The 26,990-nt window shown below is 36.8% G+C and overlaps 1 protein-coding gene and 1 long non-coding RNA gene across 3 annotated transcripts in view; one reads left to right on the top strand and one right to left on the bottom strand.

Moving 5' to 3' along the window:
• The window catches only part of vwc2l (von Willebrand factor C domain containing 2 like), a 35,041-nt gene extending 9,607 nt beyond the window's left edge, over positions 1 to 25,434 (bottom strand). Inside the window, exons 1-3 of one of the 2 annotated variants that reach the window (XM_028436540.1) lie at positions 24,844 to 25,434; positions 23,702 to 24,217; positions 5,586 to 5,715 (exon numbers count right to left, since the gene is read on the bottom strand). In XM_028436540.1, the coding sequence (XP_028292341.1) occupies positions 5,586 to 5,715; positions 23,702 to 24,106 (535 nt within the window). In that variant the 5' untranslated portion in view covers positions 24,107 to 24,217; positions 24,844 to 25,434. The remainder of the gene's footprint in view (positions 1 to 5,585; positions 5,716 to 23,701; positions 24,218 to 24,843) is intronic. The other variant, XM_028436541.1, reaches the window with a different exon arrangement.
• LOC114455351 (uncharacterized) lies at positions 15,482 to 19,683 on the top strand. Its single transcript, XR_003672675.1, has 3 exons — positions 15,482 to 15,495; positions 16,588 to 16,590; positions 19,553 to 19,683. It is a non-coding gene; the product is annotated as an uncharacterized LOC114455351 (long non-coding RNA).
• Positions 25,435 to 26,990: the final 1,556 nt, after the last annotated feature.

The raw sequence follows: 26,990 nt of genomic DNA, 5'->3' as shown, positions 1-26,990 counted from the left end.
GTGTTTTCCTGAAATGTTGTAATTCTTTGTATTTTTTAATGTATTCTTGCTTTTGTTTTTGTGTATTTTTCTGTCATTTTGAACTTTGGGGGCCACATAAAACTAGCCGCAAGAGGCCCCCGGGCCGCGAGTTGCCCATGTCAGCTGTACAGGGTCAAGGGGAGTATAATGGTGCTGATTTCTTCCCGCATTTAGTGCAGTGTGGGCTAAACTTTCTGCAAATGTAAGCTTTTCTATATTCAACGGTGTTTTTAAATGTTAATGAACCACAGCAAACCAACAACATTGAAACATTGAAGTCGTTCAGGACCCTAAAGAATAATCTATGCCATATGACAGCCTTATTGTGCTACCTTCAGTTATAGATGTGTCAATATTTACTGCGCTCATAAATAGCAAAGGCATCGACGACATTATTTTACAGCTTAAATGCACCCGTAATAAGATCTTTGAGTTATTAAAACGTCTAAAACAGTGCAGTTCATGACCGTCCTGTTTGTTTCAAAAGCAACTCGTTATCTTTGGCTTCTTTAGAGTGAGAATGGCTTTTTAATCAGCACAACATACTATCTGCTAATGCTGCTAACCTATTTACTATAGCAAGGGCAGATGGTGAGCTGTATATCTACAGGACTAGCTGAAGGCAGGACTGTGAAGTAGAGGATTGGTTCAGTATCAATATAAAAGAAAAACAGTCGAGCCCAGGTTTAGACTAACACAGGGACATAAAAGATGCAGAATAAAGAATATAAAAGAAATGAGATTCAGTAAGGATAGCTTAGGGCAGGAGTAGGAACGCGTGCAATGAAACAAGCATATACTGTTTCCTTTCGAAATATCCATATGTCAATGATGAGATCATACTTTTATGATTATGTAAAATATGTTGGGTACATTGTGTTCAGTTGGTTTTGGACACTTGTTTTTTGAATAGTTATTTTAAATACAAAAAAAAATAGAAATATCAAAATCCATCGTGACTTTCAACTTCATTCAAAAACATATCACTTATAATTAAAGGTGGGATGATATATCGTGATATTAAAACATCACAACATGTATCGTCGAGGGTAAAAGTGGTTTTGCGCGTAACTACCTGTTATTGTATTCCTATTGAATTGAACATGTCACACCCATATTAAGTATACAGTATAAGTACAGTATGTCCAGAGTTGTCAAATATAAGCATGCTTATTTTTACAACTTCTTTCGGTATTTTTTCTAGTCCAAAAATATTTCACTATTTCAGTGATTCCCAAACAGGGGTACGTGTACCCCTATGGATACAGGAGCCCATTGCAGGGGGTACTTGGAAAGATTTAAGAATTGATTTAAAAATTATCGGGAAATGTTCCTAGATCTTTTTTAGGGTATTGTTTGAACAAATTCACCACAAACTAACAGTACTATTGCTCAATGAAATACTACATGTTTTTTTGGGAATTTATTGAAACAGGATTATTTTATGCTGTAGAGGCCATTTTATCACACTTCTGACAACAGGAAACAATAATTATCTACATTTTACAGAGGAGACTGTATTTAATTACTAAGTAATCACATAAAGGTTGCATGGTATTTTCTTTAAATAAATAAATTCCACTTTAAACTACCCTCATTGTTTTGAATTTGTAGATTTAAGCCCCACCTTTACTTAAAATAATGGAATCTACTTTTGTAGGACCTACTTTATTCCAAAGATTTAATGCATCATGCAATAAATAATATCAAACACAGTAGTTTAGGGGTTAGCATGTCTGCGCTACAGCACAAAGGTCCTGGTTTCGAGCCCTGTGGTGGAGACTTTGGTCCTTTCTGAGTGGAGTTTGAATGCTGTTGCGTTGGTTTCCTTCCACCATCCAAAAATATGGATTGGAGTCTTTAAATTTCTCATTAAAGTGAAAAGTTGTCCGACTGTTTTAGTTTGACTAGCAGAGGGCTAGTGTGTCCAGGGTGTAACATGACCTAGCATCTGTTGAGACCTGGAGATAAGCACCAGTAGACCCCCCGTGACCCTATATATATATAAGAATAAAGGGAATCATTTACAATTTCTCTTATTTTCTTTTCACCAGATTTTAGATCAAATTGTGAACATGTACATACACAGTAGCCTATGTGACGTCAACATAAATGTGGTGATTTTTTACTGTCCTGTTAACACGACCTATTTATCTTGGATGATGCTTTCATGACATCGTATTTGACGTGAATGATGAGCACCGAACTGAACTGAGCCGAAATGCCAACGTGATAATAATGTCAGTGTCTTATATCTTCAGTGTTTATTATAGGAATTCTTTCAAAGTAGACCTAATCATGTTTCTGCACTATAGTTGCAGTCGTTTTTCCTGATAAAAGTCAACAAATGTTATGCTTAGTTTTATAATGTACCCAATGTGAGAAACTCATTTAAAATACTGATTTCAACAATTGCCTTTAAAGGGATTTCAAATTCTAATAGTGAACAGACAAATACACAGGTGAGTGCATTGCTTCTCCAACTGTTATTATACAAATCTACTGTATGGGAAATTCTGAATTGTTGAAATCTGAGTTAGCCTAAAATAAAATGTATTGCTGTTGTTCCCTTTAATGTCCTTAAGTCACTTTGTATGTCACAAATTGAGAATACCAGCCAGTCTAGTTCATGACCTTGTAATCTGTAAAGTTTATTATGCTCTCCTGCCTAGGGCTGCACAATTATGGCCAAAATGATAATCACGATTATTTTGACCAATATTGTAATCACAATTATAATCACAATTTTTTTTGTCATGTTTGGAAAAAAAAAATCTGTTTTTATTACACTACTTTAATAAAAAAAAAAAAAAAACAATATGTGTACAGTTTACAATGTAAAATGAAGCTTTAAATAAGAATTATTCTAAACAAATAAAATGAGAATAAGAAGAAAAATAATTAAAAATGTACCAAAGGATAACTGAATAATACTGTACATTATTACAGGGTGCAGAGCCAGTATTTTAAATGTCAATATTGCAGACGATCGGGTTCATTTAATCGTGGCAACCAAAATCGTGATCACGAATAAAATGTAATTAATTGTGCAGCCCTACTCCTGCCCTTTACATGCTCTCCTTTTTCAGTGCTTTTTTCTTCATTAAATTGTAATGTTATCAGCAGATTCAGTTTAATTCTATTGATAAATGGGATCCCACATATTACGACACATATTAGGCCCACTATTATTCTACATATCAATGTTATTGATGGAAAAAAATAGTGATATCATGTTTTTATTGTTGCCTAGAGCACATGTGGATGTCTTACTTTCACAGTGCCCTGTTCCCTGGCCAAATGACAGTTAAGTGGCTTTTTCGTCATTGTCCTCATGGAACAAATCTCCGACATTAATTCCCATAGAGATTTATCTGGCTTGCAGAGCTGAATCAGGAACCCTTGGGGAACGTAGAAACGGCAGGCCTTCCCTGAAATGCCAAGGGTGTCACTGTGTCCTGTCAGCCTAGATTAGTTCTCTGCTAGCAGCCTTCGCAACCTTGTTACTATTGGTGGCTTTGTGCGAGATAGCAGATAGCAACTGTGTGTGTATGCCTGCATGTGTGTAAAAATAAAGAAAGCAAACGACTGTGATAACGGGGGAGAAAAGCTGCAGCGGGAAAGAAAATGTGAGGAGTCGGTTGGTAAAATGGCTCTTTAGGATCTGCTGCAGGCTAAATTGCTTTTTTAAAATTTTAAGGTGAGCTCCTTGACACAAACAAAATCCATTCAAGGACATTTTGTCTTTTGTTAAAAAAAAGATACATGTAATGAAATCCTGAACTTCTGAACTGAAATATGGGAAGAAAAGGTGCAGCAAAAATGTAAAAAATAAAGGCCAAAATAAAGTGATTTTTTTTGGCAAGATCAGGTTTTGGATTTAGATTTCATGTCACTCAAAGGAAACATCCTGAATGCGTGTACTGTTCTTCTTTTGTTATTCTGTTTTAAAACCAAATCTAAATATCAAATACATGGTGTGGTTAGTTTATTTTACTGACTTAAAACCTAAACAGAAATAAAGAAAAATCAGATAAGCAGCATTTTTCTGTTTTAAAAATTTGTGTGATGTTTGGAAATTTAAGGGAAACGAGGACGAGAGCTTAATGTTTTAAGCTCACCACACAGACGGGACCCACAGAAGGAAAAACGTCACAAAAGTCACATTACTGATGAACTGGTGAATTGAATCATTATTAATGCATAAATAAATCCACCCAAAAAAAAAAAAAAAAATGGATGTTACATAAAACATGCACATACTGTATGTAATGAAAGGAAACAAAGGTGCCTGTAATCTACTGGTGCTCCTCATTTCTTGTAATCAATTTCCGTGTGTGTTGACGGCTGCTGTTAGTGGCTCACGGCATTATATAACATGCAGAATCAATATTTTTACTGCCCTCAAAAAAGAGATAATTGTTTCTGCAAAAGTGTCAAATGGTAGAAGTTATAACATCTATTCCTCACACCAGCCTCACAGTCAATAGTCAGTCACCAGTTTATTTGGATACTACATGGCGTAGAAACACAGTTCAGTAAAGATGGCACAATATTCACAGATTCAGACTTCCAGCATCAATAACTATTGGAAGAAACATCATCAACACTAAAATTACACCTCTTTCTTTACCATCGGTGTGAGGCGGCTAACATTTTTATTAAAAGTAGCTGTATTTTGAGCGGCAGAAATAACATTTGTGTCAATGTGCAGCCGGGTGTGCGTTCAGAGCCCAGGGAGCGTCTGCAAATAGCAACACCGCTGCAACAATAAAAACAAATACTACAAAAATATCTAATCACGTCACTGATATTCACTACAGTGTCACCAAAATCACTACACTAACGTAAATATAAAAAATATCACACAAGCAGATGATTTAATCTTAAAATAGAAAAACACTGCTTGTCTGGTTTTTGATTTTTCTGTATTTCTGTTTTTGGTTTTAAGTCAGTAAAACAAAAAAAATCATACTGTTTATTTGTTACTTAGATTTTTTTTTTTTTTTCTTAAATGGAATAACCAAAGAACAAACAGTACACAGATTCTCCTGCTGCAAATCTTTCCAGCTCAATTCATAATTCACGGTTACAGTACTTCACTCATAATGCTCTATCAGTCCCTCAGGATCGGCGCTGGAGAAGGGAAATCCCCCCCACCTTGCCTTGTAAAGTGTCAATGCACCATTGGAATCCAATAATTCTAATTTGAGGATTGGCTGTGTGTGACAAGGGCGTCGGGGCCACTGGAAGATAAAAGGCTCTCCATGGACCCATTAGTCCCGCCTTCCCCATCTTTAATCAATGGGGCTAATGTTTACTCTGCTTAGTGTGTCATCTATAATTAAAACTAGTACTGCTCATTAGCGTCCGACGAGCCCAAGGTAATAATTTTCATTCATAAAACATCAATTACTTCCTCATCTTTTAAAATGTGCAGCCATCAAACAGTGATTCAACAGATAAACTTTCTGTCACTGGTTAAATGAACATTTAATTACATCAAAAAAGGAATGTGCGCTGAATATCAATACTGACGTGTGTGTGTGTGTGTGTGTGTTTACCGTTTTTACAGATGGGGCAGCATTGCTCCGGCTCGTACACAGGGTTGACACACTCTGGGATGGCGCAGTCGGACACCACACAGTGCACCTCGTTATTTGGTTCACAGCGGCACCATTCGCAGGGGGACGGCTGTGGGCAGAGAGGGCGCACAGAGAGATACTGAGAGTGGGTTAGGTGATTCAATAAGTGCATCTGTGTAGTGTAGATCCTCCTCACTGGTCATCCTTAAACACATAATACAGCCTTGATGAACAAAAGGGAAAGTTATTAAATTATGTACAGTCCCGTATTTAATGATACTCACATTTCCACCCTCTTTAAACACGGAGCATGTGAAGAAATAGAACTAATAAGGGAGGCTATAAATTGGCACTCATGGTATTTGGTCGTATTTGCATTCCACTGCATTTTTTAGTGCCTCGAGGAACAGTCTGCAGCCTTTTCCCACCACATATAAATCAGCTTCCCGTTGCTACTGCCTCATACTTGACTTTAACTTCAGAACGTGCCTTGACCGGGAAGTAAGCTCTAATCGAATTACATGGAGAGGAAATATATATATATATATATATATAAGCAGGTTCCATATCACAAAAGGTCAACCTTTCAATGTGTTCAGGTTTTTTTTTTCTTCATCTCTAAATGGGCATTTCTTTTAAGAGTCATCTCTCTTAAAGGTCATACATGACGAACATTTACTTACCCTTTACACTTTTTACTGATCATGGACCATTTTGAGCAGAGTAGGTCTATAGACCCTTTGATTGTTTGTTTACATTGTTGTGATGTATTTTGTTGGGCGGGGCTTAGTCTGGAGGCAAACCACCAAAGATATATATTAAACACGAGATGACTTACCCGTGCTGTTAGACAATGGGGGGTGACATATCAACGTGGCGGCCATCTTACCTCAGACAGCTGGCCCCGCTCATTACATCGATGTCAATGGTGCATATACTATTTAAATAACCCTAACTTGCTCAATTTTCAACCAATTTTTAAACGGCAAGCGGCAATTTCAACATGTACAAGCATCCTATGTCATACCTACGTATAATAAGGTTTGTAATAAGGCAAACCGTCAGTATTTCATCGAGTTAAGGGTATTTTTGTTTAAGCTGATCACTCACCTTCCAACAGCTACCGTAGATCACGTCAGAATGTCAGAGCGTCAGTTGTCTGAGGTAAGATGGCCGCTGTTGAGCTACGCTGGCAAATTCCGCTTACATTATCTAGTGTTTATATATATCTATGCTTCAGCCAGCGGCCTTTCCTGTTTTTGCCTCCAGCGTGGGCCATTAGGGGGTCTATAGTGAACCTATAACTGCAACTTAACTAATTCAAACTATTTGTGTAAGTTTATGAGTGAGGATGCAGGAGGCATCATTTTCTTCCGTCTGTGTTGACTCCTGCTGCACGGTTTGTCCTATTTTGACAAATAAGCTATAAAAAAATTCAGAAAGTTCCCGAGATGTATGCTTGTACTTTTATAATTTGTAACTTTTAAACTTTTTGACTTATTACATGTTTTATTTCCCATTAATTTCTATTGGAAATTTCAGGTTTTTTTTCAACCTTCGAGCCCTTCATCCCCACCCATACTATTTCTACTTTTTTCTACTTTTTCAACCCTTTTCAACCTTATTGAGGCTAAATATCCCTGTTGGTTCTCCACCTTTGAAAGTTCTGAAAACATTCAGGGCTATTTGCAATGCACACTGGCACTTTAAATAAATTATTATGATAATGTAAATTTATTGTTGCACTCCTGTGATTGACCAACCCTGACTATGTGGACGTGAACTGCTTTTCTTTCCCCTGTACATTTCTTGGCCCTACAGCATCCTGTCTTTGCTCTTGAGTGTAGTTGTTCTGGTCCCAGTGTTCCATTTATATGAGATGTTACTGTATTTTATGATCCCTATTTTTTTTGTCCTGTATGTAATCTTTTTATATATTTTGTCTCTCGCCATGTCTTATTGTTAGGTGTAACATTTTATTACATCAGCCTGTCTTACAACAGATGGAAATTAGCCGTTGGCTACAATCTGGCATATTTACATTTTTTTTGAATGTTCATTAATATGTATTGTGCCTACTTAAATAAAGAAATTAAATAAAAATTTTAAGCAAGAAAGTGACCAAGTAGAATATCAACATGTGCTCATTTGAGCCATAAAACTTGCTGAAACACGTTTCATTCCAATATTTTGGGGATTTTCGGAGACCCGTCATTGTGCTACTGACCAAACTTCTGCTTAACTTCAAAACAAGAGTCCTATTTACAAATGTGACAAGAAGAAATGCTTTTGTTTTGACCATTTTACGTTCCGCTCGCAACGCGTCATGGGGCGGTTGAGTATGACTAGTGTGCCCACCGCGCATACTTCAGAAATGTCCCAATATAGTATACATCCAGGTATTTCTCGCATACTCAATCTTTACATAATATCTAATGAACATTTTTAAATCAAAGTTAAAGCCACTTTTTTTCTCTACTGCATATGATTGAGAGAGAGATTTTTAGTCATGTTGTTGATGTCATGATGATTTTACTGATGGTTTTAATTGATTTTACTGAAGATTTTAAATGTTCTTATTGATTTTAAACAATTGAATGTTTTATCATGTAAAGCACATTGAGTTGCCTTGAGTATGAAATGCGCTATACAAATAAATTTGCCTTGCCTTGCCTAATGTGAATGCGCTTTATATTATTTTTGACATCCGACTTAGTATGATTAGTATGACATTTCAGACAGAGCCCATGTGGGGCAAAGCTAATGTTTTTAAGTAGCATGACCAGAGTCAAGAATTCAGTTACCGATCAACATTTTGTTTTCCCCCTTATATCAGGAATTATCATTGTTTATTCCATGAGGATACAGTTATGTAAAAATGCATACAAAATGAGTACGTTGGAATATAAACCAGTTTTCCTTTGTATAATATCCCCTCCCACTCACAACCTCTTTCCTCAGCCAATGAATCCTGTGGAGTTTCTATAAAACGACTGAAAAATAAGCAAATAAATTTCCCTGGTGGACGTGTCCTCCTCTATGGCTCCACTGTGTCTGTGAGACGCAATGCTTTATATTTTTGTTAGCTGATTAGTATGGCATAAGCAAGAAAACAAAATGTTTTAGGCGAGTTATTGTATAAATGAATCTAATCAAGTGAAATAATCTTAATCCAAATCTACTGATGTTTGCTTGTCAGTTGATATTCCTACTATAGATCAAAGCTCTGCTGAAAAAAAGGAGTCTGAAACACACACTGAGGTGATTCCTAATGTGTTTTCCTTTGTGCTACTTTGGCCTGAACACTCCACACTGAGTGAAGAACTGGCCTGGTCACTTAAATAGTACATCAGCTTTTACCAAAGCTCCGTAATTTCTGCAATACAGTGTTTCTTGCTAGCCTTGTTGCTATAGGTAACCAATGGAGGTAGTACAGTAGATGTACGAGGCACAGAGTGACCCATGCAAAACGAATACAAAAGCTTTTCCCCCACTTTTATCGGTTAAATGGTACAATAGATAATTTCTATTACTCTAAGTAACATTAGATTTTGTTACTTTTCAGTCTTAGCAAAGCTAAGTTAAAGTTGCTATAGCTTTGACACCAATAATACTACCAGAGTATATGTAAACTACACAACAACACACGCTCTGTGGTTCATCCATTTGTTTTTTTTGTGTAGTGCTTCAGTTATTCTGGATTATTTATAGTAGATTTCATCATCTCCTTTTCCCAAGATGCAGTGATACAAAATATGTTTGTATTTCTACTTTCAACAGTGCAATATAGCTTCAAAATAGATCAGACATAGATGAAGGAAAACAGTCCAAAGTAAAGAAGATCCAAACCGAGTTTTTGTGTGAGGTCAGACAAAGACAGAAAAAGCCAAAACTGTGTTGACGTAAAACTTCATTTAACTTTACAGTTTGTTTTTTAGTCTGATTTTAGCATGATTTTCGGAATTAAAAAAAAATCATCATCAAGTGTTCAGCTTGGAATCTTTGCAGGAAAGTATTGCCTTTTCTTCAGTCAAGCCTAAAATCACCTTTAGAATATTCTTACAGTTACACACTGAAAACACTGTATTAGAAAGTGACAGTATCACTAACCTCTGTTCCCACAAACTGTTAAATGAACAAATAATGTCAAGGAAAACAAAAGACCTTTAAAATTCATCCCAGAGGTTGGCAGCTTTTACCCTAACATTTAAAAATAATGTGTCAAATCAAATATCTAAAGGTCAAGTAGTTTTCCCATCCAAGGTAAAAAAAGTGAGAACACCGTTATTTAAAGCTGCACTTACAGCAACAGGTTGAGATATTAGCTATTTTATAAGGTCGGTGGTGGCATAATGTGCAGTGGTTAATTGGAGGGTCATCGGTTCAAATCCAACCTGGGCCATTACCATAGGATGTTGAGCAAGTCCCTTAACCCTAACTACTCATGTTGTACGTCATTTTGGATAAAAGCATTCGCTAAAATTGTAATCTTGTAATTGATTTTAGTGGGACGCTCGCACAGTGCAAACATAAGCACTACTTTTCATGTGTTCTATACTTTAACATGCATACGAGTCCAACCGTGCCATGTTTCACAAGCAATGCCTAGTGGCAATGCACCAATATATAATCCATCCTGTCCAATCAAAAAGCCAAGCCAGATCAGAAAAGCAAGACAAAAGAAATGTGATTTAAAGCTGAGTGTGTCAGCAATATTCATTGCAGCTGCTGCAAAAAAATATCTGCTGCTTTAGAGTTGAACTTAGGGTGTGTTCACACCGACAGACCAAACGCTCTCTGGTTTGTTTGTGCGGATAGTCCGCCTCGTTTGGGCGGTGTGAACACGCAAACAACACGCGATTTTTTTGTTGGTCTCTGAGCATTTACAGTCGAATTCTAGAGCGATTTGGTGCACCGTGAACACAACTGATCGTAGAGCGCATGGCTTTGTGGGTGGTCAGGAAGAACTGGCGAAGGTGCTAAACAGGGCATTAAAACCACCACAAGCATGGCAACTTGTTGCTGCTGTATTGCTGAATGCTGCGGAAGACTTTGACACATTGTTGGGAACCTCTTCTTCTCATTTCTGTTTTTTTGCCTAGAGAAGTCTCCACTCCAGTAACGGTAGCAGCAGGGTTCCCACACTTTTTTCATAACGATTTTTCAAAACCTTTCCAAAACTTTTCCAAAATATTTGACCAAATTTCCATGACTTAGTTCTGAGTCACTAAGATCTATTCAAGACCATTAGAGGGTAAAAATGAGCGGGCCTTTCCAGTGTATTAGTGGAATACAGGTCTGCAAAAATAAGCTATATTTCCAAAACTTTTCCAAAACAGTTAAATTATTTCATGACTTTTCAGGACTGAAAATTGTTTTTTCAAATTCTATAACTTTTCCAGGAATTTCATGACCATGTAGTAGTACTAACAAGTAGTTAGCTCATGCAACTGCACTACATGCTGTTTGGAGCGGATCACAAGTTGCGCTCTGAACGCAAACCGAGCCAAACCAAGGTGATACAATGATCACCTGTCCTCCACCCATTGGACTGAGTCTGGGACTAAACCGGTGTGAAAGCACCACTAAATCATCATTCACCCATAGTTCCTTGTCTTCTAAGCTGAATTTACAGGGAAAAACTATTTAACTATTTGACATTCTGACTCTGTATTCTGTGAGTACACTTTATTTCTTCATGCATCGATTATTTTTATAGACTTTCAATATCAAACAATTGGTTAGACATATTTTAAAAACTTTTAGACTGTTTCCCTGGGACAAAATATCATCAAGTTGTGAATATGTTATATGACCTTTGATCTGTTTTGATATTGTTACACTTTGCTTGCTGCATACTTGAATATATTCAGTATTTGGTTCATCGCAAGTTCAACTACAGGGTGTACATTGTAAACAGTGTGCTCATTTACTGTGCGTAGCCTTTGTATGGCAGCAGTTGCGTGCACAGACTACTGTATGCAACATGGACTGCAAAGTGAACCATGCACTGTGAGCATCGCATGAGGGAAACCTGAAGAGATGACCTTTTGGGAAAAAAACTCAGATTGCCGCTTACCGATCGTAGTAGTGAGGAAACCTGGGATGATTCTGTGATCCTCGAAAGCAGAGAAACTGGACCGTGTCCTGTTTTTATCTCATTTTCTATGAATAGAGGTGATCCATCGGCTCCAAAATACAGTTATTCAGTATCACACACACAAAAAATGATTAAATGCTCCAATGAAATTCGACCACAATTGTCTGATAAACTACTTTCTTAGCCTTGTCTGCTACTGTTGCTGATAAGATACAGAAGCCAACAACGGAGAAGAGAACGTTTTTGGCAGACGGAGAAAAAAAATGGCTCAATCTTAACTCGTGAAGAAGCTGCAGCTGCTGCTGAAATGTATGTGAATGACTGTGGAAACAGAACTGCTCAGATTATTCCACATGAAATCATCTGAAACGAAACAACAGTTACTAAAAAATATTGTTTTGATTTGAACAACCCACGAGCAATATATTGTCATTTTCACAAAAGACTGGAAAAGCTAATTATGGAAGGGAGAAAAAAGCACTTACTTTTGTAAATGTAATCCTAGTAATACAGGTACATCTAAAAAAAAAATTATATTGTGAAAAAGTTAAATTTTTCACCCCCACTTATCTCAGAAAGTAAAACCCATATATGATATAGAAGCCTGACATTTCTGTTTTTTTTGTGTGATATTCTAATTTTCTGAGACAGTGAATTTTGGGTTTTCATTATCTGTAAGCTTTAATCATCAAAATTTACAGAAATAAAGGCATGAAATATTCCACTCAATGTGTAATAAGTCTATATCGTATACGGGTTTCACTTTCTGAGATTAGTGACAAAAAATGTTCAAGTTTTTCGTGATATTAAATGTTTTTTAGATGTACCTGTACTCTTATAATCAAAGAAAGCATAATGTGTTACAGACGGCAAACAACCAAAAGTAACAATATAGAGAAGGATATTTTTCTTGCTCCCACATGAATTACATACTGTATAAGTATGTCTACAATCTCAGAATAGGTAGAAACCATTGTGACATTTTAACACCAATCTACACTTTAAAGATGCAGAGAGAGAAGCTACTAGATCACAAAAAGGGGAAAAGTTAAACCAAGGTTGAATAAGAACACACAAAAAATTAATAATATACAGCAATATGACTTATCCTAAATATAAGTGGAGACAAACACTTTAAATCAACATAAATTAGACTGAGGTTGCAGTTTCATGTCAGATAATATAAATTATTTCATCAGTTGTTCAGATAAACAAAAATTCAAAGAGGTGTCATCAAGAAATATCTGTACCATACAGATGAGGAAGCACATATTCCATTTACAGCCCTGATTTATTACTTTATTGTGTCAGTTTGAAACTCTAAGTAGAGGCAGAAGGTTTTGTGCCAGCGTGCATTAACAAAGAATCTGTGTTTGACGCAAGCTTCCAGGTAAATTGCTTAACAACTGTGGCTTGAAGAATTGATTACTAAAAGGTAAAAAATGGACACAAATTGAAGTTTTTATATTGTTCTTTTGTGCTTTAGTGTGAATGAGTCATTTTATAATGTGGATGACATTGCTATGTTACAATAACAGGGACATTTTTGTGTGGAGTTTTCATCTTCTTGGTGTTACCTTGCAGTTTAGGACAGAAGCCATCCAATGACGGGGTAAGTTGGAGAAGAAAGATGTATCATTAAAAGACAAGTGATGCCATCAGTAATCATTTTGACACAACATTTTTTATATAGTTTTAGTCACAGATTTTTGACTAAAATGCCACTTACTGGTCATCAACATTTAGTCAGAGTATTTCAGTTATAGTTTTAGTTAGGGGTGAAGAAAACAATTGATTTGACGATATATTGTGAAATTACGTCGCGTGATTCTCGGATCGATTCAAAATGCATCCATATCACTTAAAAATGATAAAATAAAATATATATATATATTTTTTTACCTTTAATGAACCAGGAAAGTCTTTTCCACTGCAGCAGACATTGTAACTGCACAAAGAAGTTTCGCTGAAACCTGGGCATGTTGACAAGCTTGTGTTTTTTCAATGAAATCTAAAACGAAAGTACTAACTTTTTAACCTTTTTTGCATATACCTCAGTTGAATTGCACTAAAATGTGTTGCACTAAAGTTAAAGTTGGTTTAAAAGCCACAGGCAGATTGTATGTTATTTTTTATTTTAAGTTGTTGGCACATGACATCTTAAAGCCAACGTTTTGCGTGTAAAATATGCCAATAAAATATATTTCATACATAATGTTCTCATGAAGGTGTACACATTTACAGATTCATTGTTTTCTAAGTCATATATGTATATAAAAAAATTGCAATAATCGCCTTATACTTTAATATCAGGATATATATCGTATCGTATCGTGACCTATGTATCGAGATACAAACTGTATCGCCAGATGCCAGGCAATACACATCTCTAGTTTTAGTCAATTAAATGACATTAAGATTTTAGTCAACTAAATTTATTATAGATATAGTCGACTAAAACATAAAACGTAAGAGTGCATTATGCTTTTTTAAAGATTAAATTACCATTTATCAATCTATATATATATATATATATACATACATATACGCGTTTGTGTATGATACTACTCTACATTGATGTGATTAGTCTTTTAATCAATAAATCATCGACTCACTTTATGATTTAATAAAATTATTACACTATTAAGTAAAACATATTTTTGGCTGCCCCATAATGTAATAAAACTTTTTTTAAGTTGTTACATTATTGACCAGTTATTACATTTCGGGTCTCATTAGATTTTTAAAAAACGATTCGGGTCTTGTTACATTTCTTGTTAAACGCCTTCCACCCAACAACAGTTTTCATTGGATACCTTGCTGAAAAGAAACTTTAAGATGGTTTTCGTTCATATGCATTTTTTAGATTCGTCATAGTCTAACTATTGTTACTTAAAAAAAAATGGTAGTCACTAATGATATTTTTCCCTTCCCTGGCTAAAAATGTAAAAATATCTTTAAAATAGATCATTTTAAAACAGAAGAGGCTCTCAGTGTTTTTAATGCATCCCGACACTGTTTACTGATTAACACAGCATAGGATTTATTACACTGAGATCCACCATGAACATCATCAGTCACGCCTTAGCCCAGACTCAGGAGAAAACAGTGTGGCAGCACAGACTTTGGACATAGTGCCAGATGTTTGGATGGAGAAAAGGCTCCAGTTGTCCCTGTTTTTATTCGACTGGGCTTTAAAGTGAATCGACTTGTCACAAAGAGACAGATGGAGACGAAGCCTTAGTCAAACATCCTTCAGTGGGCTAAATGGCAAATGCAAAAGGCTTGGAGGCTGGACAGCAGGGTCACGGGAAAGCTATCCGTGCAGTTATTAGGAGTGATGAAAATGAGCTTGACAGCCAAAATGCATACTGCCATTGTTCAAGTCAAAACAATATTTTACCAGTAGACAAGAAATCCAGAACCAAAAATAAGAGGGATGAATTTCAGTATGAGACATGCAAGCTGATAAAAAACATGTTTGACATTTGTACAACAATATTGCGCACAAGGCCAATATTTGCACGACATTCTACACAAAGTCTCCAACTGACGTACTAAATTTGAAACAATGTCTCAGACATAATATTATGCACAGTGCTATCACACCCAAGTGGTATTGATTCAAAAATCAAGAGTTATGAAAGGAAATTCATCACTCTCTACAGTGATGACATCATCATCACAGACAGACAGAAATTCCTTGCTTTTATAGAGAGATACATCTTGCATCCAATACTGCACTGTTAAAGTACTTCAGACATTCATGTTTTTATTTTAAACATACATGTTTATTTGTTTGTGTTATAAAACAATCTTGACAATAAAGTTGAATCTTTATAGATTGAAATAGTCCTCTGAGCAGCCTGTTTACTTGGATGATGTGCTACACTTATGGAAGTTATTAAGAGTTTGTAGAGCTACAGTAAGTAGATGCGAATTAATTACAGGAGCTTTCATTTATATTCCAAAAAAATTAGTTATGGTTTAACTCAACCATCATTCCTAGTCATAGCGCCACCTATTGGTAAAAGGAAATCATAGGCATATTTGCATAGAACACTGCAGGAAATTTTGTGATATAATCCTTAAAAATGGAAATTAACATTTCTGCCACACCGCGACATGCAACACATCTCAACGTGTGCCACATTCCGACATGCGTGTGATACCGTTCATCGTTGCTTGCAGCTTTAATTTTATATTGATCTGCAGGTATACAGTATTCAATTTGTCAAATTGTTTAGTTCTAGTTTTAAAAATAGGAAATGCTCCCTTGTCATGGTCTTTTGCATAAATTTTGCATCAGATAAATTCATAGGCCTCGTAGATCAATAAATTGGGGATAATTTGTGTGAAAAAATATTTAAAAGGTTGAAATTGCCGCTAGAAACTTTGTTTTCATCTCCATAGTAAACACTGCTTATTGACATAATCTGAAAAGTTGCATTGTGGGATTTGTAGTCCTGGAATATAAAATCATCCTGGGACCGGCTTCAAGCTAATAATCAAACATCCTAATTTCAAAACAAAAGCATCTCTTCTTGTCTTACATTTGTTTTTAAATTTTAACTCTTTTGTAAATAGGGCTCTTGTTTTGAAGTTAACCGGAAGTTTAGTCAGTAACACAATGAAGGGTCTCTGAAAATCTCCAAAATGTCGGAGTGAAATGTATTTCCGCGAGTTTTAATGATGAAATGAGCACATGTTGATATTCTACTTGGTCACTTTCTCACTTAAAATGCTTTCAGAACTTTCAAAGTCATTTTGCCTCAGTGAACTTCAGGTTTTTGTCATTGTAGGTTTGAAGTATACTTCAGTGGGCACGGTCATCATCCTAATCATATGGTAGACTGTATTTATTGAGTTTTTAGTGTATAGTACGTGTGTGCCATTTCAAACACAGCCAATGTCAATAAGAGAGTGTTTACGGTGGAGATGAAAACAATCTTTCAAGCAGTAATATTTCAATTTTTACATTGTTTTTCAAGTAAACGATCTTCATTTTATTGATCTATGAGGCCTTTTCATCGCCAGCAGCTTTAATTAAATTAAGCTAATGACAAATCTCACGTTTCAACATGTAGGTTACTGTGCCTTTATTCTAAAGCGCATGGATCGAAGCTTCGGTGTGTTCAAACTATTCCTGGTCAGACTTTTTTCCCTCTCAAAAGCTATAGAGAACAAAAATGTAAATTCCCGAACAATGCAGCACATTCCCAGCAAAGGAAATGCCAATGAAGTCCAGACCAAAGGTTAACCTGTCGGCATCTCTAAACAGGGGTCTGCATGGCAGATGCTGATGGCCTTTGATTTCCCTGAACGCTGCAGGGTTTCAGGGCTTTCATGTCGTCACCAAAGATTCCCAATCTTTACTTTCACAAATCTTCTTGCAGAAGCTGATTATTATGAATCAACGAAACACCCCCCCACCCCCCACCCTCCCCCCTCCTTTGTTCTGTCACATCATTTTGAGAGAAGTAATCAATGTTTTATAAAAGCTTTCCCTCACAACATTCCATTGCAGAACTGAGAATGATTGTGTCCAACGTGCACTGCAAACACACCTACTGTATCTGTACATATTAGGTATACAAGCTTTAAAGGGCAGCACCTCAGAGATTATTCATCATGCTTTTATGGTGATGAACCAGGGCCAAATAGTGTCAAATTTACTTTGCATTTTCCCACCAGTGTAAAAGAACATTTTCACCTTATCAGTTTGTTTATCATATTTTGAAGTACTTTAAACATCATCAAGTGGTTAAACGTAGCAGGAAGTGATTATGTTGTTGGATGATTTTTAATTGCTTACCAATTTATGACTGTCCGTCTGTTTTTGTACATAAAGCAGAAGTATTACCATTAAAATGAACGGAATGTCTTCATCTGTTTGTTTTATTCAGACGTTGAATATGGATATAAACCCATCCAACCATCCATACATCTATAGACAATTCCTCTCTAATTTGAATGGAAACATGCATAATATAGGAGAATTATTTATTTCTGTTGTAATATGTTTATATAACACTATATTTCCAATAATATTTATTTTGTTGTATGCTGCTGGCCCCAAGAAACAAATTTAGTTTTTATGAAAACATAAAAATCTGCACTAAAAGCTAAAATAATTTGAACTTGTGGCATTATTTCTGTGAAGCAGCTCCATTAATTATAACGAAATTATTAAATCTCACATTTTAAAGTGAATTTTAACATTAAAATAAAGCAAAAACAACACGTGATTTGAGGAGTTTAGCTCTGCAACACATTATGATTTATCATCATCATAATTATAAACCTTTCTTGAGCTTAATTCCTAATAATTATATGTATTCTGTTTATGCGATATTATACGGGCATCACTTGTGTTTGATTGTAATGTACACATCTGCTCTATAGACTGTTATTTATCAAGAGCTTTAATCAATCTTCCATATAATGATAATAATAATTAACAAATACAACAAGATAGAAAAACCCTTTTAAATGTCTTCAAGAATTGACAGTCAAAAGTGATCTCATCTATATTTAGGTCAATGTGGCCGTCGTGTTATACAAGTCATTAGCATTAACGACTTTGAACAAATAAATTAGCAGGTTTCACTGGATTATCTCAAAGCTATTCAGTGTAGTTTATAGTTTGTGTGGTGGACTTTCTTTATGCATCACACATTACGAGCCACATGACCTCCCACTGTCCAAAAACACTTTATTCACTTTGTGTTTTGATAAAATGTGAGCCAGACTTTTTAGGTGAAAGCCAAAATAGCACTGAAATATATATTAGTGGTTATGCTAGTTTTATTTTGAAAACGTCAGTTTAACAGACATTGGTTGTAGTTTATCTGTGTGTGTGACAGACTTTCTTTTCTTGGTTTAACCTAAAACATATGCCATTTCCATAAAAGAAGTTTCACCCATAATTAGTAGGGGTGTCTCGATGTGATATTGATATTGGATGTTTGTTGTATATGAGCAAAAAATAAAATGACTATCAGATGATATCGCCTGCATCTCAAATCTCAGATAAAAGCACTCTATTCCAGACTTCAACAAACAGCACTTCTAATAAATGTGTCAGTTTTTCCTCATAATGTTGACTATTGAACACATTCCACACTACAAAATAAGCGATGATGGTACCGTATCAGAAGTGGGGCAACCCTAATAAGTAGGAGGTACCGAGCAGCCCTTGGATCAAGTAGATTTCATGTGCTGCAAAGTTGGATGCTTATTTGAATAAAAATACAAATTAAATCTTTCAGAAGTTTTGATGTAGTGGTGAAATTGAGAGTTACAGTATTCACGTTACTGTAATTGAGTTGCTTTTATTTTAAGTTGTATTTTAACTTTTTTTTTCTGTTTCTAAATGTACCGTTTTAAAATAATTAAAGTAATTCATTACATTCCTACACCCAAACATTACTGAGTAAACTATAATTTTTTGTGATTATCTTTTTTATTATGTCCGTTTAATGGTCTTTTAATGAACTGCTGACCTCACGTACTCTACACTTTTGTCAAAATTGAACATACATGCATTTTATGTTCCTATTCTTAAATAACAGAAACTTGTTTTCATTGCAAACAAAATAGAATAAAAAAAGAAAAAATTAAAAATATTATTGATCCAGTGAGCATAGTATCTATAGTTATTGGGCTTTATTAATTAACGTATTTTTGTTCCCTCAATCGGAGATACATTTCAATTTAACTTGAACAAATGTCATCATTGCAGTGTGTAAATGTGCAGAGCTGCAATGATATCACACAATAACATAGATTAGTGTTTCTAAAATGGGGGTATGTGTACCCATAGGGACACACGATGGCACCACAGGAGGTACTTAAGAGAGACAGAGAGCAAAATTAACGAATGAAAGCATTCAAAATATGGAGTTTTAAAATGTTTATTTTAGTTAAAAATAATAATCATAGTAAATATTACCAGCAACTCACAAAACGACAACAAAAACACACAAAATAAGAGAAAAATATACTGATTAATAAAAAGGACAAACAACAACAAAATACACACAATTGCACCAAAAACACGGGCACTAAGAAAAATACTTACTATTATAAGCAACACACAAAACAACAACAAAGACACACTAAGTGAAAGAAAGATACACAATATCGAAACAAAATACACAAAAATAACAGAGAAACATACAAAACGACATAAGAAACAACCAAACGACACCAAACACACACACACACACACACGCACACGCACACGCACACGCACACGCACACACACACACAGGAGAGAGAATAATTTAAATAATACCAAAAACACACAAAATAAAAGAAAAATATACTGAATAATAAAAAGAAAAAACAGCAACAATAAAAACACAAAATATGATAGAAATGATCTTGATTAGAACATGAACTGAAAATATGAGGATCAGTCTTGGTCCCACATCAGGCAGGAAATTACCATAAATGATAAAAACTATAGAAATAAATCAATTTAGGAGCCACTAAATACTGTTTCATTCCACTTATTTACAAAATTAGATTCTTTAAAATGTGTGTTTTTCACAGAATTCTGAGCAAAATGTTGTAGTCGGACAAAGGGGTATAGTACTTGGATTCAGAAATAAGAGAAAGGGGGTTCTTGGGCCAAAAAAGTTTGATAACCGCTGGTATAGATCAATCAAATGATTACATTAAATAACAAAATCAAATCAAATGAATGTCCAGCAGCCATATTGTTGATAACAGATTAAAGATGCCTTTAATCGGAGGCTTTCGGCCACAGACTTGGGGTGAAAATCCTATTAATGCCACGTTTAACACCAGAGCTACTGTATTTTCTTGTTTAGGCCACAATGTGTCATCATTCATTTCAATCACCTTAAGTCTCGCCACACTTGTGAAGCCTTTGAATGAGGAGGAGTTCTCCTTCTGGGCGGCAGCAACAGTTTAAACAGACGTTCCTGCCTGGTGTCATTTATAATCAGCCCATGCAGCTGCTGTATATGCTCCATAACAGCCACTGAGGCTCTAATGTTAGATGTGGGCTGTGACCCTGTGCACGAGACAGAGGGATACTTCATCTGCTCGGAGATGACTCAGCGTTCATCAGTCATGGGATCAAAGAAACTGTTATTATCCCATGTGTCATGTTAATGATGATGTTGAATGTTCAGACTGGGGATGACATCACATTGGGAGGCAGCCATCTTGGAGCCCTTAAACAATAAATGACGTCTTTACAGTATCGTAAAACAACACTGTAAAGTCATGTGAATGGCTGCTCGCCCTGCCATTGTTTAACACAGCATTACACATGTGCAATAAATGCTCAACTATACACATTATGAAACAAGATAAGTGTGTGTGGGATTAAAAAAAAAAGGCATTTCCTTTGCTTTGTTGTAATAGTTGTTGAAATTAAAACAGTGATCTGTGTGTGTGCGTGTGCGTGTGCATGTTGTAGTGTCTCCATGGTAAAATGGTAAATGGACTTGATTTATGTAGCGCTTACATATCAGCTCATCCACTCATTCACACACCACTGGGACTGAGCTGCCATGCAAGGCACTGGTCAACTTCACTGGGGGCAACTTCAGATTCAGTGTCTTGCCCAAGGACACTTCGGCACATAGACAGGTATAGACTGGGATTGAACCCTCAACCATGACAGACTGGCATCTTGTAGAATGTGAACCTAGTTGCCCTACGCCTGTTTGTTACTAGGATCAGCTCTAGGAGACACAATGTGTGATTTTACTGGTAATTATAAATGCAGAATGAATGACTAAATGAAAGCCATATAAATAAGGGTGGAAAAAAAATATTGACTCACAAAATATTGTGCTTTATTGGGTGACAATATGAAAAAATATTGCTATTTCTCCACAGAATCTTATATATTTTTATATATTTATTTATTTATTTTACCATCTCGGCATATACAGTATGGGGTGAGATTTGTCTCAAAAATATTCACAAATATGTCCACAATGTTCACGTGTATTTTACAGATTTTCATGTGTTTTTCAGATTTTCACATGTGTTTTTCAAATCCAGGAATATATCCACAATTTACACATGTGTTTTATAATTTGCGCGTGTGTATTCATCATGAATTATCATGATTCAATTGTTCCTGTGAATTGTGTAAAGTATTGAGTCTGTGGATCAGCCGGCTTATGAATCTATTTTTGACACAAACACAACGCAGTTTTGCTCAGATTCACACACACAGAGGTCCCGACCCACCTGTGTGGAAAGCACCACCCCCACATGTGAAAGCACACGTGAAAATCTGAAAAACACGTGAAAATGTAAAAAAAAAAAAAAAAAAAATGTGACAATTGGAAAAATACATGTGAAAATCTAAAATATGTATGTGAAAATGTGAAAATGTGCCCTCATAGGTCAACACTACATAGTGTAGTGCACGTTAATGTGCTGAATCTCAGTCTGAATAACTGACTGACTTATGATGTGCATTATTCCTTGGAACCGTGACTCACATATTGTTTCTTGAAGTGTACAATTCAAAGTTTGTTTTTGAATAAGAATAGATCACAATAATCTTTACTATTGAATCCCAATGAGCTCCCTTTAGTAGAGCACAGTATATCTGTTACTATGGGCTCCTCAACTGTAGACATGAGATGAGTTCATTTGATTTAGAAACCAGACTCCTTTCCAACTTAATGCTACAATAAATGTAATATGTGACCATAGCTCGAAGCATCACCTTCTGATCTAGTTGTTGGAGTTTTGACTCCAATGACGAACCTTATGCCTCCAAATGGTAGATCAGCATCTCAGCATGTGACAGCACAGCAGTTCTGTCACACATAGAGTCTGAATGGGTGAATGTGGCTGATATTAATGCCGCTTCCATGGTAATAAAAGAGCTATAAAAACCCAGTCTCTATACCTTTTTTAATCATAATAATAATAATGAATAGCACCACTTTAACAGCAGGATTGAACAAAGTGCGTTAGTTAGGCGGGGGTACACGCTGGACAGGGCACCATTCCATCACAGGGCAACACAGACAACCATTCACACCTACAGGCAATTTAAAGTCTTCAATCAACCTCATGTTTTTAGAGTGTGGGAGGAAGCCGGAGTACCCGGAAGAAACCTACGTAGCACAGGGAGAACAGGATAATTTTAATCATCATCATTATGATTATAATTTTTTTAACCTAAAAACAACCAATATATGATTTATTTGTTAATTTTCCACTTTTACTCTCTGCAGTAGCCCCTGTAGTGCCATCACGTACCCCTAGGGCAGGGGTCACCAACCTTTCTGAAATGGCAAGCTACTTTTAAGCTAGTTCATAGTCCAAAGGGCTACCACTTTAAAAAGCACTTATCAAATACTAAGTTTTTACTTTAAGTTTCAACCTGCAACAATTTATTTCCCCTTATTTATGTCATTGTTTCATTTTCGTTACGTTTCACACGCAGGAAATCCTCACGTTCCTATTTTATGAGCCACTAATAACTTTAAATAATTGTAAAACATGCAACATGTTTTTACTTGTACAATTTAACCATTACGTAATTTTTTTTTTTTTTTTGAAGATCCACTTTGCGTTCTTGAACCGTTCACAACCCATATACTCGTCCAAATCTGTGACACTTAAAAACACGTCAAGTTTCAGTGAATTTTGTTTTCTAAAAATGGGTAATTTAATACAAAAAATGCAGCGGTATGTAATATACTCTCTCATTAGAGGCTCTGACTACATCTGTCATCTGTATGTATCTGTGTGGGTTTGAAGCTTTAGATGGAGCTCATTGGTGACGAGAGCTCCAGAATAGGCCTGACGCCACCTCACATGGTCCATGCAGGCACCATGTTGGCGACCCCTGGGGTGCACGTACCCCCATTTGAGAAACACTGAACTAGAAGTCTTGATCATTTAAGGTGATTCTGTCAGTGAGCAAACAGGCCTGGATCAGTTGTTTTATATGAACATGTTGGAGAATGTCATTTCTTACCTTGAATTCCTCCAGGATCTTGTAGGTCTTCCCCCTGTATTCACAAAAGTTTTTAACCTCCTTGCACTCGGGGCAGCAGCCGTTGTGCTCCACCTTGGTGCACTTGGGGTGTAGTTTGGGACACTCGGGCTGGTCGCACACCGGCCCGTCCTCCGTGCACACGCACGGACAGTTCGAGTGGCCCGGGTAGAACCGCTCCCCGAGTTTGTAAACGAAGCCAGTGTCGTCCACGCAGCCTTTGCCCCGGTAGTCATCGAACACCATGTTGTCCCCGCCAGTCCGCTCCGCCTCGTCCACCGTGTAATCCTCAGAGTTTCCCACCGAGGCCGGAGACGCAGAGCCCAGGGCCGACAGCAGGAGCAGGGCGGCCAAAAGGAGACCGCGGACCATCCTCCGCCGCGACATTCACCTCCTCCACACTTAACACGACCACATGGATGTCATCGTCACCAGACTCCCTATGGATGTGTCCGGTGTCCCTTCATCACCATCACCATCATCAAGTAGGTAAACGAACTGCAGTGGAGAAAATAAATAAGAAAGTGTGTGAAATGCATTGAGAATGATGATCAAACAGTTTAGATCATCTGCATAAACCAGCTCCACCTTCATCATCACTTCATCCCCTGAGTCCGTTTCTGCTTCTACTTGACAGGTAAATGTCATTATTCCTGAGAGCAAATAATAAACCCTGTAGTTAACATTACAATCTTATAAAAGGTGGTACTGTAATGTGTCTGAGTGGTGATGGTGGTGCATCGGATCATGCAGATGTTTCCTCCAAAGTCAAAGCAACAGCTGGACCTTTAACAGCAGAAGAAGGGGTTATGCTAAGCATTTATTATCCAGGGTGGGTGGGGTGGTCTCGTCGCTACCAATAACACCCACAAACATGCACATGTCAAAAAAACTTCACGCACAGGACAACAGGTAGCACTGGGCGTTATCTTATAGAGGAATATACCTTCCACTATTTTATCATCTCATGCCCTGAAGCTTGGTTAAAATGCGCAAAAAAAGGCGTCGCTTTACATTGGCAGGAAACACCAATCACTATCATAATCCTGTAATCATATACAGCCATAGTAAATATCAGTTTTAGGTCATGATGAGTGGGTAAATAAATGCCAGAAAAGACTCACCACCTTCAATATTCTTGATATTTCCCAAGAAACCCCTCACAGACAGAATGGAGACAGCTGCATGTGCCTTTGGTGACTTCACTTAAACCAACGGCACATTTCTCCAGGTTCCATAAAAAATACCCCCATATGCCCCCCCAAAAAGCATCGAAACACCAGTTTTTGAGAGGATCTGAATCCCTTCTTTCATCTCGAAAAAAATAGTATCCAAAGTCGGTCTGTTCGATCACATTTTGTCTGGTAAAATCGCAGTTATGTCCAAAAGCACGAGGGAGGAGGCAAAAAGAGAAAGAAAAGAAGAAATCCTTATTTAAAAGCGTTCCCTGAGAATCCACATGCAGTCAATGTCGCAGGTCAGTATTGGACACGCACGTAGTCGCTCTTGTTGCACACGTTGAGTGCGTGATACATCCAAGACAAATCCACACAGAGGAAAGTTGGATAGTGTTAAACCCCCCCCCCAACAAAATCAACCCCTCCAAAAATAAAACCCGTTACACTGAAGAGGAACACGCGTGGTTTGATCGCGCGCAGAGAGAGAGAGAGGACAGAGAGATCCGACTTCAGCACCTTGGAGAGCGACTGTCTCCTGCGTCCTGCACCGAGCACCGCACCGCACAGCACAGCGCCCTCCCCTCCCCTCCCCTCCCCTCTGCTCTGACACGCACGGACACAACGCACGATCCGTGCACCGCATCCACTTCTCTTGCACGAGTTAAGAGCAAAAAAAACAAACAAAAAAACAACAACCAAAATGAGTGTCAGGGAAGGAAAGTAGATATGTCACATGGAGGATGGAGTCTCTCCCTTCCTGCTGGACGGTTGTCTCATTATGTCGGCGGTGAACGTGCATATGCATACGTGCAGTCTTCACACGTGACCTGCAGCTATAACTCCCCACTTCAGTCATTACTGTTTACACAAACCTATTTGTATTCTATTGTGCAAAAGGCAGAGTGACATCTCTCCCTCCTGGCTTTGCAGAGCATGAGGGTCGGATTTGTTTTACAGATGGAAGCCCATAGGGGCCACTGCACTGCCTCTCTCTGTCTGCAGAGTCTAAACCAGGGGTGTCAAAGTCATTTTAGTTCAGAGGCCAAATAAGGAGCAGTTTGATCAAGTCATTTCAACACTATTGTGCCCTAGTTTGCACTTCTACGTATACATAAAATACATAAAATGTAAGAAAACGACAATGTCCAAGCAATAAGTGAGAGATATCAGTCCCAACGCGGTCTTCACTTTAAATGTCCTAGATTTTGTGACCAATTTATATTAAAATAAGGGAAATATAATGTAATGATTTGAGTAAAATTGAAGAGTTTTGTAAGAATTTTGAGTTTTTTCCAACTGTTTAACATTCATTTCCAAGCTTTTGGTCAGACCGAAACTTTGGATTTTATTTTTAATTTTGAACTTGCATTGATTTTTTTCTTTTTCACTCAAATTTGCTTTAAGCTCTGGCACCCTGACAGATCTACTTCTGATTTCTAACTGTTACTGACTACAATCATGTGACATAAGCACCGGGAAAACTGTGAGACCCTGCAAATATTGTTGAGTTTCATTTAATGTTGAATGTTTTCTCTTTTATTTTTACTTTTTTTGTGCGGGCAGAATTGGATGCTCCAAAGGACCGAATTTGGCCCCCGGGCCATTAGTTTGACACATATGGTCTAAGCACAGATGACTGGGTGAGACACAGAAGTCGATCCCATCACTTCATTAATATAATCCCCACAAGGGAATCATCAACGTCTCATCAACTCCAGGCTTGTCATTAAGGATTGGGACCTTTTATAGGAACCATATGTTGCTCTAAACACCTGTCACTGCCCAGGGTGCAGGTTGAATTCTCACTAAAACGTATAACATCTACACCTATAATCATCGACACCTGCTGTACCATTATTGGGATTAACAAATATGCAGTTCCAGTGATGCATTTAATCACTTTGTAACATCTGTGGGTAATTTTTTACTATTTTAAACTTATAACCAGTAAGTAATTTGTTACATTTCTACACCCAGCCGTTACTGTGTAAATTATTACTTTTTGTTCAAATGCATCACATCATAGCCAACCAACCAGATTAAATGTAATGTACCACACCGAAACAGACATTGAATGGAGGTTATTTTCTCAG

This window comes from Gouania willdenowi, chromosome 21 (genome assembly GCF_900634775.1).
Source record: "Gouania willdenowi chromosome 21, fGouWil2.1, whole genome shotgun sequence".
Classification (NCBI taxonomy): domain Eukaryota; kingdom Metazoa; phylum Chordata; class Actinopteri; order Blenniiformes; family Gobiesocidae; genus Gouania; species Gouania willdenowi.
Note: the sequence above shows the minus strand (reverse complement) of the source record. Positions and strands in the feature narration are given on the sequence as shown.